Here is a 16,355-nt window from a genome sequence, read left to right on the forward strand (position 1 = left end):
CACCAAAATATTTACATACAACCAATAATGTGAATTAACCAAACATTTCACATGAATATCGATTTGCTGACATTGCATACAAATTTACATATATGCATGCATGGTAGTACAAATATACATATATGCATAATAACACAAATCTACATATACTGCATATATGCATATTAATACAAATCTACTTATATGCATAACAATACAAATTCACATATATACTCTGTAATACAAATGTACTTATTTTTAGTTGTTAGTATTAGGATATTTGTAAATGTGTAGGTTAAGTAATTACTCTGACAGAAATAATAAGTCAGTTGCTAAAATTAATATATTAAAAATTTATTTGTGGGCAACTAATTTAAAACTACTTGCAAATAAATGCAGCGTGGGGCAGTTTCGTTTTCACGTACGTATGTATGTACATATGTATTTACTAATTTACACTTGCTCATCTTCTTTATACTTATGTACATCCAAGCATGCCATGTTTTTTTCGCTTTGGTTTTTGTTTACTGTTTTACAGCTTCGCGTCAGTTGTCATTTATTGCGTTGAAGAATAGTTTGCGATTTTAATAAGTGCGTGTATAAAAGCGTTTTAATAAATAAAAAGAAATAAGTGTATTTTTTTCTAAATTAAAACGTAAATTTAATAAACTGTAAAAGGTGAAATGAGCAGTGGTTATAGCAAAAGGCATTTGAATAGGCAAATCAAGAAGCAAAAGGAAAAAATTTCGCATTGCTTGATCAATATGCATTAGAGAATGCGAGTGATTTTGCATGTAGCAACGAAAATGAAGAAAGGGAAACCGGTGAAGTTGAAAATCGCAGTTTTGAAGAAGAAACTATAGATATTCCTGCAAATAATGTGCAAACGTTCAGAGAGAAAATAAAAAGGTGGTTTTTAGGGAATTTATTGTCCCGCCAGTGTTTGGAGGAACTACTGTTGACTTTGAAAGAGGCGAATATGGACGTTCCTCTTAGTGCTGCGACACTAATTGGAAAAACGCCTGTTAGAAGCATAACGACCATAAACCCTGGGGTTTATTGTCATTTTGAAGTAGAAAATCAAATACTTAAAGCTGTTAGTGAAGTTATTATTTTACCTGAAATTGTTGCTAGCATAAATATCGATGGACTGCCATTATTCAAGAGTTCGAAAGCTCAATTGTGGCCCATGAAAATTATGAACGCACCTAATATTGCAACATTTTGTATTGGGGTATATTTTGGGTATAAAAAACCAGATGATATTAATGAATTTCTCAAAAATTTGGTAGAAGAACTAAAGCATTTGCAATCAAACGGCATAAAGGTGGGCAACAAAATAATTCCGTTTAAATTAGGAGGGCTTATATGCGATGCCCTGGCCAAATCCTTTGTGTGTGGCGTTCCTTCCCATACATCAATTCATCGATGCACCAAGTGCTGTCAAATTGGAAAGAAAATTATTAATACGCTTACTTATTCTAACGAAAGTGGGTGTTTAGTGTCAAATGAAGACTTTTGCTCAAGAAAATATTTGAATCACCACCAAAAGCTTTTCCACAATACCAAAACCCCTTTCGAGAGTATTGACTTTAAAATGATAACTCAGATATCTTTGGGCCCAATGAATCTTTTAGATCTTGGAGTTGTACGAAAATTTTTGACCAGAATATTTTATGATAAATGTAATTATAAGTTAAATAAAGAAACCAAAACTATGATATCGGAGCACTTAGTGTCTTTAAGCAAGAGTGTGCCAAAGGAGTTTGTTCGGAGACCTCGAAGCCTGAATGAACTAAATAATTGGAAAGCAACAGAGTTTAGGCAGTTCGGTTTATACACGGGATTAATTGTTTTTAAAAACAAGGTTCACGAGGATGTGTATTATGAGTTTCTGCTGTTATTCTGTGCTTATCGGATGCTTTCTTGCCCGAAAAGTTGCAGTAAAAATATTCCCGTAAGCCAAGCTATGTTGCAGCTATTTGTTGAGAATTTTGCCATAATTTTTGGAGCGAATAGCATATCTCACAATGTTCACGGGCTTTTGCATATAACAGATTCAGTGCAAGAATTTGGAGATTTAGCAAGTTTTTCAGCATACCCATTTGAAAACTATCTCCAAATATTGAAAAAATATGTGAAAAAACCTTCAAAAATATTGCGGCAAATAAATAAAAAAATTTAAAACGAAAAACTTGTTATCGAAAGAAGGGAATTGGAGGTAAAATACAAAAAGGAGCGGATAATTGGCATTTCGTATCGCTACTACTTTATAAGCGCCTTAAGCCCTGAAAACTTTTGTTTTTTTCAACAAAAACACCAATCAAAGTGATAGGTTTTAAAAAAATTGACAACAAGTACTTCTTGACTGGACGAAAATTCACCAAAATTGAGAGTTTCTTTAAGAAACCTACAGATTCTTCCACTCCCTAGGTATTTCTTTGGTAGATATTGAAAGTTTGTATTCGGAAGAGGACTTTCCTGCTGATCAAATCACCCAAAAGCTTGTTGGTTTGCCATTTGAAAATAAAATTCTTTTATTATCAATGCTACACTGCTCTATTTAGAAACTCAAAATGCATAAAAGAAATTTTACTTTAACCGATTCCAAAAATACGGTACCAAAAATCAAAAAATTAAAAGTTGATACAGATACCAGTTGCTCTAATTTTGCAGAGCTACGTGAATTTATAAAAACGGAACTAAAAAATATGAGAGGTAAATTCAACCATATGTATGTATGTGCATTAGAGCGTCTGGCCTTACAGGCAAAAAAGATATGAAGAAAAACGCAGTTTTTTTTTTATATATTTTTCAAATGCATTTTTTTCGATGCGCTCTAATGCAATATGTATATGTACATTAGGGGATTCAAAAAAATAATATTTTTTTCCAAAAGTTAGTAATTGGTAGGAAAATAAACCAAAAATGTAGGTATGTTTATTTTCTTATCAATTTCGAACTTTTGAGAGGGTAAGACCTTCAAAAAATAGATTCAAGCTTAATACACAAGTTTCAGTCAAATTTCTTAACTTTATTTCGGGAAGAATGCGGTTTTGTACCCCACATAATTATACCTTTGATCAACATGAAATGGTATTATAACTTTGGTCCGATGTTTGTAATTATGAGACAAAAGAAGAGATAGACCTACCAATAATTATACCGATATGATCAGGGCGATGAGCTGAGCCGATTTCGCCATGTCCGGCGGTCCGTCTGTTGGTCCGTCCGTCCGTCTGTCTGTTTGAACGCAAACTGATACCTCAGTTTTAGAGATAAATCGATGAAAATAGGTATTGGGCCATCATTTTGAAAAGCATTAATCATTTGTCGGAACCAGCAAGACGGTCTGGGGTATGTATCTTTGAGTTACCAGTTTTGAAGAGATTGTACCAATTTTAAGTAAGGATCGGACACTTAAAAAAGTTATGCGTATTCATGAAAGGTATAAAGCCTTCGGCACATCCGAAGACAGTCCTTTCCTTACTTGTTTTATTGTAATAATAATACAGTTTTAACACTGAGTGGTCGTGTTATTTAATTATTTTCTTTCAGAGGAACAATCACATCATAATAAAGCTGTAATGGAAGTGTTAGCTCATCAAACTGTTATGATCAAATCCTTGGTTAGACAAGGGAATGATGAACTTTCTCTTAGCAAATCTTTCCCTATATTTAATGAGGAAGCTTTAGCAATAGTTGATAACCAAATAAACGAAGAAAACCGACCCATTTATGTAAGTGTTCAATAGTTAATTCAGAATTCGTATAATTCTTGAGTTATAGCACTATTTAAGTTATCTCATTAATGTCCGTAACTTATTCTTTCGTATCAATAATCAGGATAATCAATATCATTTATCATGTACCACTTGTACAAATAAACTCCAATTGAGTAAAAGCAGTACAAAGCATTATTTTCCCCGTTATTTTTCTCTCTTTTCAAATTTAAATTCTCATTATTATTCTAACTTTAACAGCGCAAATTAGGTGAACACCTCTGCTGGCAACTTAAGATGCCAAATGATGCCATTAGTGAGTTAAGAAACGATATTTGTGTCTGCATATCGCTAAAAGATGTCTGTATTATTATTTAACACCTTATAGGTCAAAGGAATGAAGTTGCTCATGAGAGGAAACCCGAAAAAGAAGCTTTTGTCTGTGCTTAGCCAGGACGTCATAATTAAATATAACCTAGACGGCTCACACGGGAAGAAGAGACTAAAGGATCATTCAAATTTTTATTCTGTCTTAAAAGGTATACATTTTTTTGTAATTATGCTCTAATTTCTTTTCCAACTACTCTTTGAATAAATTTCTAGAATCATTTTGTGTGGACGAAAACGATCCTGAAGACACGATTCGCAAAGCTATACAAGTTATAAAAAAACAATATTTTCATTCAGAATGCATTAAGAAGAAACAATTGGCACACTAATCAGTTTTTTATTTTTAAATTCACAACACTTACATATGTCAATTTAACACTTTGTTATATGTTTTCACCAACACTGAAAATTTAATATTTTCAGTCCACAAGTTTCCAAAACGGATATCACACGAACATTTTAAAAAGAGTGCAAAACTTTCAATTTATATAATAATAGTCACATTAAAAATAACTTGAATTTAATATATATTTAAGGTTTTTAAAAGAAATTGGTTTAAAATGAATATTTTTACAACTAGTTGAAAAAAGTCACATTGAAGCTACCTTGAATTTAATATATGTTTAAGTTGTTGAAATGAAACCGAATTAAAATTGGTTAAAAATAAATACTTTTATGGCTAATTGAGAAAAAATCCAATAAATTCAACTTAAAATAAATATATTTTTAAGTTGTTTTATTTAAACTGCATGTAATGTAATTGAAAATACATGCAGGATAAGGCAATTGACTGCTTCCTATGACATCGTCGTGTTAAATAAGTCAGTTCGTTGCAGGGGAAAAAGTCAGAATTTCAATTAGATGTTATTGAAAATAAAGTACTTTTTAAAATGCTTTTAAAGTAATTAAATTTCCTGCAGGGTAGCTATAAAAAGGGAAAGAATTTTTGTAATAAAGGGAACATTGATCTGACAACCAAAGACAACGCATCTTTTTACTTTTCATGGCGATCCTGCCAGCCTGATCTTAAATTAGCTGAAAATTTGCTCTTAAGCAAAATTAGCTAGATCTTGCTGGAGGAAAAAATCCTGCCAGTTTTATCTGCAATAAGCATAAGATTTGCTGACCAAGCAAATATCGCTTAAGATTTAGCTGCTCAGAGATCCTGCCCAAGAAACTTTAAAAAACAAAGTATAAAAAAGTTAAAAATTTGACCAGCCGGGCAAAAGTTGAAAGGATCCTGATACAAAGGATTACAACTGCTATCACAGCACAATAACGAAGAAACAAACAAAGAAGGCAAATAACATTGAGGAACAAATTTAATCAACAGCAAGTATGAATAAAGCATAAGGCGAAGTGGAATAAATGGATTTAAAGGACACATTTTAGAAAAGGCAGGACCAATTGGTGGCATGACTGGCTGAAAGCAGTACTAATGAGTATATTTAGAAATAAATTGGGCGGCCTTTAAGGACGCTAAACCATTAGCAAAAACGAAAGTTTTTGCTTAGGGATTTTTTTGAAAACAGTAATTAAAAAAAAAAAAAATGTAAAACACTTCTTTTCACAAAATTTTTTTTTCTCTGCAAGAAAATCAAAATGTACTAAATTTTAAAGAATTTTTTTTTTGCTTGAAAAATTTAAAATAATACATAGAAATCTACTTTGTTGAACAATTCAGCTATCTCCATTATTATGCAAGAAATAGAAACAGAAGAAGAATTTCATAGCATTTTTAAAAAGTGCGAAGACACTATAAAGAAGTTCATAAAAATTTCTGAGAAAGTCATTAAAAACAGTAACACCACCAAACAGGGTCCGACATAGGGCTGCCAACCCTCCGGTTTTCGACCGGAGACTCCGGTTTTGAGGTTGGTGTCTCCGGTTTTCGGATGTATTTCTCCGGATTTAGGGGAGTGTTAGTTCAATTGCTTTAAAGGTTCTTGCCCCCTGTTCAATTAAATCCACTTTGCAAGACTTGAAAATTAGCCGTCCACAAGTTCACTTTTCTATAGCTATAGATTTATCCAATTGTTGTTCGTTATTTTGACTGTGATAAAAGTATTCAAAATAAACTTATGGATTTTTTTGAAGACGCAGAGGAAACTTATCAAAAATTTTTGAAAATATAGAAAAGTTCCTAGAAAAATATAATTTAAGTACAAACCAAGTTTGTGCGTTTTCTGCTTATCTGTATCAGTAAATTATGGTGTACGTAATTCTGTGTACCAAAAAATTACAAATAAGTTTCATGATACAAAAGTGGTAAAGGCAAATTGTAATTGTCATGTCCTCCATAATGCTCCAAGAATTTCTATGAAGACATTGTTTTGATGTTGAAAACTTAGTTTTGAAAGTTTACGCCGAGTTTTCGAATAGTGCAAAGCGCACCAAAGGACTAGAAACCTTTTTTGAAGATTTTGAAATTGAGTACAGAAAAGTTATTCGGCACGGACCGACCAGATGGCTTGCTTTAGGTAAAGCTGTTGATCGTTTAATACAATCGTGGCCTGCCATATCGATGTATTTTAAAAGCCGGGGGGAATCTAAATGTCATCGGGTTATATGGCAGTTCGTACAAGGCAGTAATTATGATGATGTCGGAAATTTATCTTCAAAATTTACCCTTTCAGAATGTTTTCTTTACTTTACGCATCATTATTTGAACATTATGACAGGAAATATTGGCACTTGAGAAAAATACGGTTACGTCAGTCGACTTACATTCTATTCTTGTTAGCGTTAAGTCTAAAATACAAGACCGACAACTAGATCAGTTTTTTCGAGCCAAAGTCATGAGGAACTTAAAATTTCTGGGCAATTCAGACCAAGAAAAATTCAAGAATGATGCTAACGAAGTATACAAAAAGACAATAAAATACTTAGATCAATATTATGATTTTGAAAATTCGGTTTTCAAGTTATTTAGCAGATTTGACTTAACCAATGTGGTTACATACGACGATGCGCTCAAGGCAGTGGAGGTACTTGGCTTAAAAAATATTAAGGAAGATCGGCTATACGATGACGTTAGAAAATTAAAGGAAATACATTCCCAATTTATTCAATCAATAGATGTTTCAGTAATCCCAGTCGATTTAAAATGGGTTCGGTTATTCAAAAGTACCGATTTCTCTGAGCTTCCAGAAGTTATCGGGACTATTTTATCTATACCTATAAGTAACGCTTTTGTGGAGCGTGTTTTCTCGTTAATCGGAAATTTATGGACTAATGAGCGAAACTGCATGTCAGTAGATATATTCAAGGCAGAATTAATGATTAGAATAAATTATAAAATGACATATCAAGAATTCCTAAACTTTTTGAAACAACCTGCACAACAAACCCTTTTAAAATTATCTCAGAAAACTGAGAAATACGGATTTAAAAGTTAAAAATTGCGCCAAATAGTTACAAAAGTACTTTTTTGAATTATTAAAATGTTTTCGCTTATTTAAATAATTTTGTTTTAATAAATATGCATAACTGAATATGCATAAATATGTGTTTATCTACACGAAAGTAAAATGTCTTTGAATTTATAACACGGTTTTAGATGACTTATATTTAGACAAAATAAAACCGGTTTTCACGAACGTCTGAGATAAAGTGTTAGTTTGATTTTCATACTTAGCCATTTTCGAAACTTAAATCTCCGGTTTTGGAATATTTTCAAGTTGGCAGCCCTAGTCCGACACCAATTACTATAGAAGAGTATTGGCGACGGAACCAAACTATAAAAAAGGAAGAAACACCAAAAATACCCACCCCAAAAATCCGAAAAAGAAAAAGGGGAGGTAAACAATTTAAAATAAAAAGAGAGATAGCTGAAACCTTCAAACAACTAAACTTAACCACAAATACCGAAGATAAGTTAAAATTAAAAAGGAAAATTAAAGAACTGAGAAACAAAAAATAAATATTTATAAAAAAAAAAAAAAATTTTTAAGTAAATTGGAATGCCAGCTAATTACGGGGAGCACCCCATTGCTTGGGAAGATAGTGTAACAATAGCTAATGAAAGAAAACTGCAATGGTTAAAATCATTTTGGAAGAAAATAGGTATGACTAGGGAACCGACAATAGAAGACGTAACAAACCCTACAACAAGGGAAGAAGAAACAGTTAGGATGTTACGAATGGTATTCCTAAATAAAAAATAAATTTTTAAACGTAATTACAATTTAAATCTAATACTAAGTCGTATATTTGCTAACGAATAAATAAATAAATAAAAACTTAATACAAATTTTCTTCATTAATTGTTAAAAATGGCATGGTGGAAAACCATGTTAAATGGTATACTAATAGGTATTGCAGGATACGAAGTTGGTAAGGAAAATACAGGAAACAATGTCGAAAATAAATTGGTCAAGAACGAACCAAAAGAAATTATAGAAAATAAAGAAGAAATCTCCGATAAATGGCTAACTATTTTTGTTTGTGTAATTGCATTTTTGATTGTCGCAATTACAATTCTAATAAAAAACTATATAAAAAACAAACTGAGACAATTATATAATGCACAAAGAGTTTAACGGAAATTCCAAAAAGAAGTGAGTACATGGGAAGAAATCTATAATAAATTAACAGAAGAAAAATTAAAATCCGATAAATCATATAAGTGCATAAACAAAAGTATTACCATAAAAACAGAAACGATAGCAAAACATCTGAACATAATTTTAGAAGCCCTAAATGCTGTAAAAGAATTGATTAGTAAAGTAAGCCACATACTTACTAACGATCACCAAAAAGAGGATCAACAAATTTTTTCAACAGTAAGGGATAAATTAGTATCTTCGTTAGCAAGATATAACATCGAAATCCCCATACCAACTACTATAGAAGAAAGTTTCCAAATTGATTTCAATTCCGTTCTAACTGAACCTTCAAGAAACCGTACCCCTTCACCATCATTTAGTCTAACCTCATCAGTAGAAGAACATAAACCACTGCTTAACCGACCCATAAACGTCACAATGGCACAAACAGTAGTAGAGTTTATCAAAACTTCCTCATCAGTGCTGCCAGAGTTTGATGGCAAGCCTGAAAATTTGCACAGTTTCTTAGATGCTCTTGATATTCTAGACCAAATCAAGGATAATCATGAAGCTTTGGCAATAACTACGATAAAAACAAAGCTAAAAGGCACGGCAAGAAACTTCATAAGTGACGAAAATACAATTGCACAAATAAAACAAAAACTAAAAAATGCAATAAAGGGAGAATCAGGAGAAGTTTTAACAGCTAAACTCCTGAATATCCAACAACGCAGAAAAACCACAAACCAGTATACTGCTGAAATAGAAAAAATCACCAGATCATTGTCACTTGGCAACCCTAAAATACAATTGACACTTGGCAATCCTTAATCTTCATATATTCCCGATTGAAAAGAGAGTGTTATTCGGAGATTCAACGAGGCAACGAGAACAATCGGAAAAATCAATAAATAAATAAATCTGATATATTTTATTAAACATTTTAACATTCAATACATATAATTAAACATATTAACTAGTATAAACCGTGCCTATGTATTAATTTTACATAACTCGGAAGACCCTGTCGTAAGTATCGCCATCCCTTGACAGGTCAGAAGTGAGAAGTGAACAAGAAAAAACGTGCACAGTGAAAAGTTGCCGGTAAAACTTGTGAAAAAAAACGAAATATAACTAAAATACAACGCAATAAATAGTGAAAAGTGCATTTTAGTTCGTCACATATTAAGTAAATGTGAAAAAGCAACATACGAATTGTAAAAATTGTTCAGTAATTACAATTGCGTAAATTTGAGACTCCGCTGCATTTGCGAAAATTTGAGACACCTCTGCTATCGTTTTCTGCTAACGACACGTCGCAGTCAGCAGAGAAACTTCGTTCAAGTCGAATCGGTAAATGTATGTATACGCTTGCAAATTGTCGGTTGAAATTGAAAACATATCGCTTTCGTTAATAAGCTTTTCGTTAATAAGCTTTTCGTTAATAAGCTTTCGTGAGTTTTAAATTTGCCAACAGTAGATTTCGATACATACCGTCAGGTGTCGCATATCTAATTAGATCAAACGAAACAAAGCAGTTTTCGCTCCATACCGTCAGATGTCGCATATCTAATTAGATCAAACGAAACAAAAGAATCAAAACAAAATGTCAGAGCTACAGAAATTGACATTCGCGGAACTTAAGAAAAAATGTAAACAAGCAGGTCTTCCGAGTAGTGGAAAAAAATGCGATTTAGTGGAAAGATTAGAAGAAAATCTAATAGAAAACCAATTTCAAAGTGCAAGTGATAATAATCATTTACTCGAACGCATATCTGAGTTAGAAAGCACAATTCGAAACTTAGCAATGCAAAATAATAATGCTATAAGTACTCGAAATGATTTTACGCCGTGTTGTATTTCGTCGCCTGTAACAACAAGAACAACGCATTCGTACTTTCCGATAATGTGTACAACAAATAACTATATTCCACCAGTGCAAACACAACCAGTGCAAGCATGGTCGGATACGCGTCCAGCTAATGTGGACAATGTAATCGGTGATGTGCACAATCCGCGGAATCAGAGAATTCCAAACTCGAATGTTAATTATTATAATGTGCCATTCGCGCACTTACAACCGTCGCAGCAAATAAATTCGCCTGTGAACAACTACAATCCGATAAATAAAATACGTGACATTATAGATTTGTTACCCTCGTTTAATCCGATATCCGAATCTTCGCTTAACGCAACGCAATTTGTGAAAAGAGTCGAAATGCTCAAAAGCGCTTACCATTGGGAAGAAAGTATGCTATTGTGCGCGGTACAGCAGAAAATGCAAGGACCAGCAAAGTTATGGGTTGATTCCCTTCCGGAAATTTTCGTGTCGTGGTCGCATTTCGTTTCGCGTTTCAGAAACGATTTTCCGCATTCTGAAAATACCGCTGAAGTGCATATTAAGCTATCTCGACTAAAACGTTCGCAAAACGAAACTCCGGAGGAGTACTACTATAAAATGTATTCGCTTGGCATGAAAGGTGGGCTGACGGAAGATGCTATCGCCTTACATATCATAAACGGCATTAACGATATTGACTTACGCAGAAAAATTTCGAATAGTTATGTGCGCTGTAACGACTTATTACGCGACATTTCCAACTATAGTGTGTTTAATGAAATAAAACCCGTTACTCAGTATAAACCAAAAATTTATCCGCAAAGCAATACGAGTGCAACCAAAACTGAAAACCGTGAAACGAAAACGCTAGAAAATGTAAAGTGCTTTAATTGCTTAAAATTCGGTCACTACTCAATAAAGTGTCCCGAACCTCAGAAGAAGCAACGATGTGAAAATTGTTCGCGTACAAATCACAAAACCGAAAACTGTCCGAATAAAACCAAACAAGATATACGTGCGATCGATAAAAATCTCGAAAACGAATCTGTCTACGCAAAAGGTATAACAAAACGAATTAAAGTGAATGGAATCGGTACAAATGCTTTTGTCGACCCTGGTAGTACCAGCACACTCGCGCGGGAGTCTTTTTGCAAATCGCTTGGTGAAATTTCTCCATGCTATGTTAAGCTAAACGGCTTTGGTGGCGGCGAAGTGTTGTGTAGTGGTAAAGTGAACGTATCGCTCGAAATCGATAACGAAATATACAAATCTGTCATGCTAATTGTAAGCGATCATCTAATTAGTGAGAATGTATTACTCGGTACAGATACTTTGTGTCGTGACGGATCACGTCTTATTATCGAAAGTGGTAAATGCAAGTTTGAAAAAGTACTTAAAATAACTTATGTTGAAAACATTAATCAAAATGAAAACGAAAAGCTATCGAACATGTTGAAGACGTATCGCGACGTGTTTGCCGAAAAGCTTACCGAACTTGGTTGTTGTACCGTAGCTACGTTTAAAATCGAACTTAATAAAGAAACTCCGGTGAGCATTAAACCATACCGCGTCCCGTTCGCGAAACGCCCGGTTATATCCGGTATTATAAACGAATTGCTCGAAAATAATATTATACGCCCGTCCGAATCGCCGTATGCTTCTCCAGTCGTGCTCGTTGAGAAAAGCAACGGAGAAAATAGTCTCTGCGTTGATTACCGCTGCTTGAACAAAATCACCGTCAAACAATCGTACCCGATGCCGATAATGGAGGAACACTATGCTCAGTTGGCAGGTAATAAATATTTTACGTCACTAGATTTAAGAATGGGGTACCATCAAATAGCAATTGATGAGGACTCTAAGAAATTCACAGCTTTCGTAACAACCGATGGCCATTACGAATACAACCGTATGCCATTTGGTTTGGTGAACGCTCCGGCCGCATTTCAAGCTGTGATGAACAAAATTATTTCGAAAATGAACCCAGATGAAGTACTCGCCTACCTGGATGACGTTATTATTCCCAGTCGTACAATAGAAGAGGGTTTGCAACGTATCAGTAAATTCTTAGCTATACTTCGTGAATCAGGATTAACACTACGCTTAGGGAAATGTAAGTTCTTGCAGGCTGAAATCGAATATCTGGGTCATATAATCAACGAAAAAGGAGTAACGCCAGGTACTCGTAAAGTATCCGCCATACGAAATTTCGCACAACCTAAAAATATCGCCGATTTAAGAAGATTTTTGGGGCTTACTGGGTTTTTCAGAAAGTTCGTACCCAACTATTCTTTGATAACGAGACCGCTCACACGATTATTGCACAAAGTCAACGAAAACAAATTTGTTTGGGAAAAACAACAGCAAGAAGCATTTAGTAAAATCATCGAAATACTTACAAACGAACCCGTGTTGGCCTTATACGATTCAAAAGCGCAGCACGAGGTACACACTGACGCAAGTAGCATTGGTCTTGCAGGTGTACTGCTACAGTCAGAGGACGGTACGAATTGGAAACCGGTCATGTATTATAGTAGACATTGTACAGATGTTGAGAGTCGGTATCACTCCTACGAATTAGAATCGCTCGCCGTGGTTGAGGTTCTTGAACGTTTTCGTTTATATCTGTTAGGCCGAAGATTCTGTTTGGTTACTGATTGCTCAGCAATAGTAAGGGTTCGCGACAACAAAGAGTTGAAACCAAAAATTTCCCGATGGTGGTTGAAACTCTTAGAATTCGATTTTGAGAGCGTACATCGGTCTGGAAGCTCATTAGCTCACGTTGATGCTTTGAGTCGCTCACCAGATGAACCCGCTAATGACGTTGAACCAGCAGGTTTCATATTACAAGTAGATTCGAACTTCGACGATTGGTTATATACAATGCAACTACAGGATCCCGATTTAACTGAGATCATCGCTATATTAACTGGTAAAGTAAATTCACCGCGTGCAACAGAACTACGTAAAGATTTTAAAATTCATAATCATCGACTATACCATAAAGAAGACGACGGCATGAAGTTTGTCGTACCAAAGGCAGTAAGGTGGCGAGTTGTCGAACTCTGCCACGATCAAATGGGTCATTTCGCCATCGACAAAACAATTGAACGAATTCGACAAACGTTTTGGTTTTCGCAAATGAGGAAATACGTAAAAAACTATATAGCCGCTTGTATCGAATGCTGCTATCGGAAAACGCGTCCTGGTAAAGCCGAAGGAAGTCTCCACTACGGTAGTGTAGATCCGATTCCTTTTCGAACCCTCCACATCGATCACTTAGGTCCCTTCGTACGCAGCAAAAAGGGCAATAGCTACATACTTGCTATATCTGACGCATTTACTAAATACCTAATTGTCAAACCCGTGCGCGACACAAAAACATCACACGTTATAAATTGTCTCAATGAAATTACAACATATTTCGGTTTACCGTCACAAATAATAACGGACAGAGGTACCGCATTTACCTCAAAGAATTTCGAAACGTATTGCGAACAAAATAATATCAAACACGTTAAAATCGCAGTAAGAACGCCGCGTTCAAACGGTCAAGTCGAGCGCGCTAACCAAACGATATTGAACTATCTACGTACTACAACTGAAAACGCAAAGGAATGGGACTTAATACTACGCAACCTGCAATGGACCGTAAATTCGCAGAAGAACAGTTCTTCTGGGTTTACCCCTAACGAACTTATATTTGACTTTAATCTCCGCGATAACGCGCATAACCGATTGCTAGCAGCCGTACACAATGATACTTTCGATCACGAGGATCCGGTTAATATCATCGACAAACGGAATAGCGCGAAAGATAACATTGAACGCGAAAAGTCGAAATGGAAGAAACGTTTTGATTCTAATCATCTAACTCCGCGCAAATTCGAAGAAAATGATCTAATACTTATCGAAACCGAACCGCCTGCAACCGGTGAATCGCGTAAACTAATACCGAAATATCGTGGCCCGTACCGGATCGCAAAACCCTTAGATAATGATCGGTATTTAATCGAAGATATACCGGGCATGCAAACTAAAACGCGAAAATTCAGCTCCGTATATGAATCCAGCAAAATAAAACCTTGGTGCGAGAACAGTCCAGAGCTAGACATCGAAGACAACACCTCCGAAGAAATCGAGGACGATTTCACGTCAGGATAGGCTGAGCTGTCACTTGGCAACCCTAAAATACAATTGACACTTGGCAATCCTTAATCTTCATATATTCCCGATTGAAAAGAGAGTGTTATTCGGAGATTCAACGAGGCAACGTGAACAATCGGAAAAATCAATAAATAAATAAATCTGATATATTTTATTAAACATTTTAACATTCAATACATATAATTAAACATATTAACTAGTATAAACCGTGCCTATGTATTAATTTTACATAACTCGGAAGACCCTGTCGTAAGTATCGCCATCCCTTGACAATTGGAAGGAGCTTATATCTCGGATGGACTTAACCCAGATTTAGCAACGAGATATTCGACACAAGCAGCAGTAAAGGCCATGTGTAAGAACTGCTCCAATGATAAAGTGAAGATGATTATGCAAGCGGGAACGTTCACAACGATGAACGACAACCAAAGACAACGCATCTTTTTACTTTTTTACTCTTCACCTTTTTAATTCAAACATTTCAAAACTGTCAAAAAAGGTTGTAAGCAATCGTATCATATAAAATGTGGTGGTATTTGGTAATGATTTTTCTCTAAGTGTAATAGAGTTTAAAACTACTCAATAGATTTCAATCGAAATATGACTGAAATTCATGTCAAAGAATATACTGAAGCTGAACGCACATCGGAAGGTTTACACTGCAGTCTATTCGGGAGATTGGTGTAGGGTGTGGCACAGCCGACATACTTTAACATTGGATGACTTTTCCTAAGATATTCTAAATAAAACGGTTTTTTAATATATTTTAACAGATAAAATAGAATCAAACTGTTTTTTATGAGTATAAGGATATTCTACTTGATAAAACCTTGAACGTTCTGTGGGTATGCTGGCTTAAGGAATGCCCGTCACAAACAATAACTTGTTTTATATACACAAACAATTTGTTACTAGCGCCCAACGTAGGGCATGACTGAAAACATGTGTTTTACGTTTAATTTATTTCGACGCACTCAATGTTGCCGGTCCGACGAAACTGAGATCACCTTCGCACACAACCGCAAATATGTTATATCATTTTATGCAACTTATAAATACAATAAAATTCAAACAAATTCGTTAGAGAATTTTGATATTCTTGTACAATATGTAACTCGAGCCAAAGAGTACATTCAACTTTGGTTGGCCACATGGTTATAGAATACTTCATACTTTCGGTTATGCTTAGGTTGCGTTTGCCAGCGAACTTACTGTAAATATATGCAGTAATGTAAATATGTATTGTATTGTATAAGAATTGTTTAAAATAATTTTGTATAAATACGAATCAATTTTGTTAATAAAATCAATAAAATTGTTTAAACTCAAGCTATCTCATGGAAAATTTCCTTTATTATTTTACACAATATTAATCATATTAAATGTATAGTTAATCGCTCGAAAAGGAAAATGGGCTTTAAGCAAACTGGAAAAAATAGTTGTAAGCAATCGTGTAGCGTACCTTGACATTCGCACATTTGTACAAACATATACTCTGACTAGTTTCAGTATGTTTTGAGATACATTACATACATATTCATTCATTTGTACGCACATATATGCTGGCATGCCACGATAGTCTACGCCGTGGGCCGTCTAGTAACTTGAAGCTTATTATGTTTCAATTTAAAGCTGACCAAATGCACGCCACAAGCCTTTACCTGCATACAAATTATTCCCACGATTTATTTCAAGAAAGGAATTAATTCT

General features: G+C 34.5%; 2 protein-coding genes across 14 annotated transcripts in view; one reads left to right on the top strand and one right to left on the bottom strand.

Moving 5' to 3' along the window:
• The window catches only part of GramD1B (GRAM domain containing 1B), a 344,163-nt gene that overhangs the window by 166,869 nt on the left and 160,939 nt on the right, over positions 1-16,355 (bottom strand). The window contains exon 11 of one of the 10 annotated variants that reach the window (XM_067767477.1): positions 1,387-1,419. The exons of the other annotated variants lie outside the window; for them this stretch is intronic. Within the exon in view, the coding sequence (XP_067623578.1) occupies positions 1,402-1,419 (18 nt within the window). The 3' untranslated portion in view covers positions 1,387-1,401. Of the gene's footprint in view, positions 1-1,386; positions 1,420-16,355 lie in introns of those variants that run through there. 10 annotated transcript variants of the gene reach the window in all.
• On the top strand, positions 540-4,791 carry LOC137240774 (uncharacterized). 4 transcript variants are annotated; one of them, XM_067767486.1, is made up of 6 exons: positions 540-634; positions 2,547-2,697; positions 3,538-3,719; positions 3,963-4,017; positions 4,090-4,240; positions 4,305-4,791. In XM_067767486.1, the coding sequence occupies exons 2-5, from the start codon at positions 2,556-2,558 to the stop codon at positions 4,149-4,151; spliced, it is 441 nt and encodes a 146-aa protein (XP_067623587.1). In that variant the 5' UTR covers positions 540-634; positions 2,547-2,555; the 3' UTR covers positions 4,152-4,240; positions 4,305-4,791. The 4 variants fall into 4 exon arrangements, 3 of the variants coding, with proteins under 3 accessions (XP_067623587.1, XP_067623589.1, XP_067623588.1); XM_067767488.1 differs by having other exon boundaries at positions 557-657; XM_067767487.1 differs by lacking the exon at positions 540-634 and having other exon boundaries at positions 1,559-2,697.

Source organism: Eurosta solidaginis, chromosome 2 (assembly GCF_040869045.1).
Source record: "Eurosta solidaginis isolate ZX-2024a chromosome 2, ASM4086904v1, whole genome shotgun sequence".
NCBI lineage: Eukaryota > Metazoa > Arthropoda > Insecta > Diptera > Tephritidae > Eurosta > Eurosta solidaginis.